At 41.7% G+C, this 773-nt stretch overlaps 1 protein-coding gene across 1 annotated transcript in view; it reads right to left on the bottom strand.

Annotated features, from left to right (window-relative positions):
* LOC105118912 (fasciclin-like arabinogalactan protein 3) overlaps positions 1-773 on the bottom strand; it is a 1,964-nt gene extending 1,191 nt beyond the window's left edge. The window contains exon 1 of the mRNA XM_011016970.1: positions 8-773. Coding sequence (XP_011015272.1) covers positions 8-413 — 406 coding nt within the window. The 5' untranslated portion in view covers positions 414-773. The remainder of the gene's footprint in view (positions 1-7) is intronic.

Here is a 773-nt window from a genome sequence, read left to right as displayed (position 1 = left end):
GCTGAACCGAATTTGATTCCCTCAGCAGTTCTGCTGATATTCAAGAAACCTTGTCGATCATCTGCAGCGCCACTAGCTTGGTACAAGGTGGTGACGATAGTGCTGGCCTTTTTAAGTTTTGAAAGCTTTATTTGATCATAGTAATCAAGAATTACATGCGCACTCAAGATCCTCTTGGCAATGTCCAAGGGTCTTCCATTGAGCCCACCAATCGAGCTATTATCGAGAGCAAGCACAGTGATGGTTTCTCGGCTGCTCATTTCCTTGGCGAGCCCGCTTTGGGTTAGGAGATCATTGAAGCCAACAAACTCAGGGTATTGTCCAAGGATCTTGGTGATGTTGAAGGCCGTGGAGGTTGAGGAGATTAAGCACAAGATTGCAATGAAGAGGAGGGAAGAGACCTTGGAATCCATCTTTGTGACAGGATGCTGCCAAACCCTTCCTCCTTATTATTAATATTATTACCTCTTCTGTTGGAATTCGAAGCAGATAATGCTGAGACCTTTATAGGCATGTTGAGATGTTGACCAGAAATAAGATGCTGACCAATTGATGGCCGAGAATGAATTTCTCTTACAGATCAGGATATATGAGGTTTCGAATTTGCATGTCATCAATCATGATGTGTTGTTTGGTTGGGCTTTAACAATGGAACGTGATTTTAGAGAGTTGTTGATTATTAGAAATGCTTTCAAGGACTAAATTTAGAGCTTTCTATTTGAGTGTCGTCAGGATTGCACTGTAAATACCTAACCTTCCATCTAATTAATCTA

The sequence above is a fragment of the Populus euphratica genome, unplaced genomic scaffold, assembly GCF_000495115.2.
Source record: "Populus euphratica unplaced genomic scaffold, PopEup_1.0 scaffold2344.1, whole genome shotgun sequence".
NCBI lineage: Eukaryota > Viridiplantae > Streptophyta > Magnoliopsida > Malpighiales > Salicaceae > Populus > Populus euphratica.
Note: the sequence above shows the minus strand (reverse complement) of the source record. Positions and strands in the feature narration are given on the sequence as shown.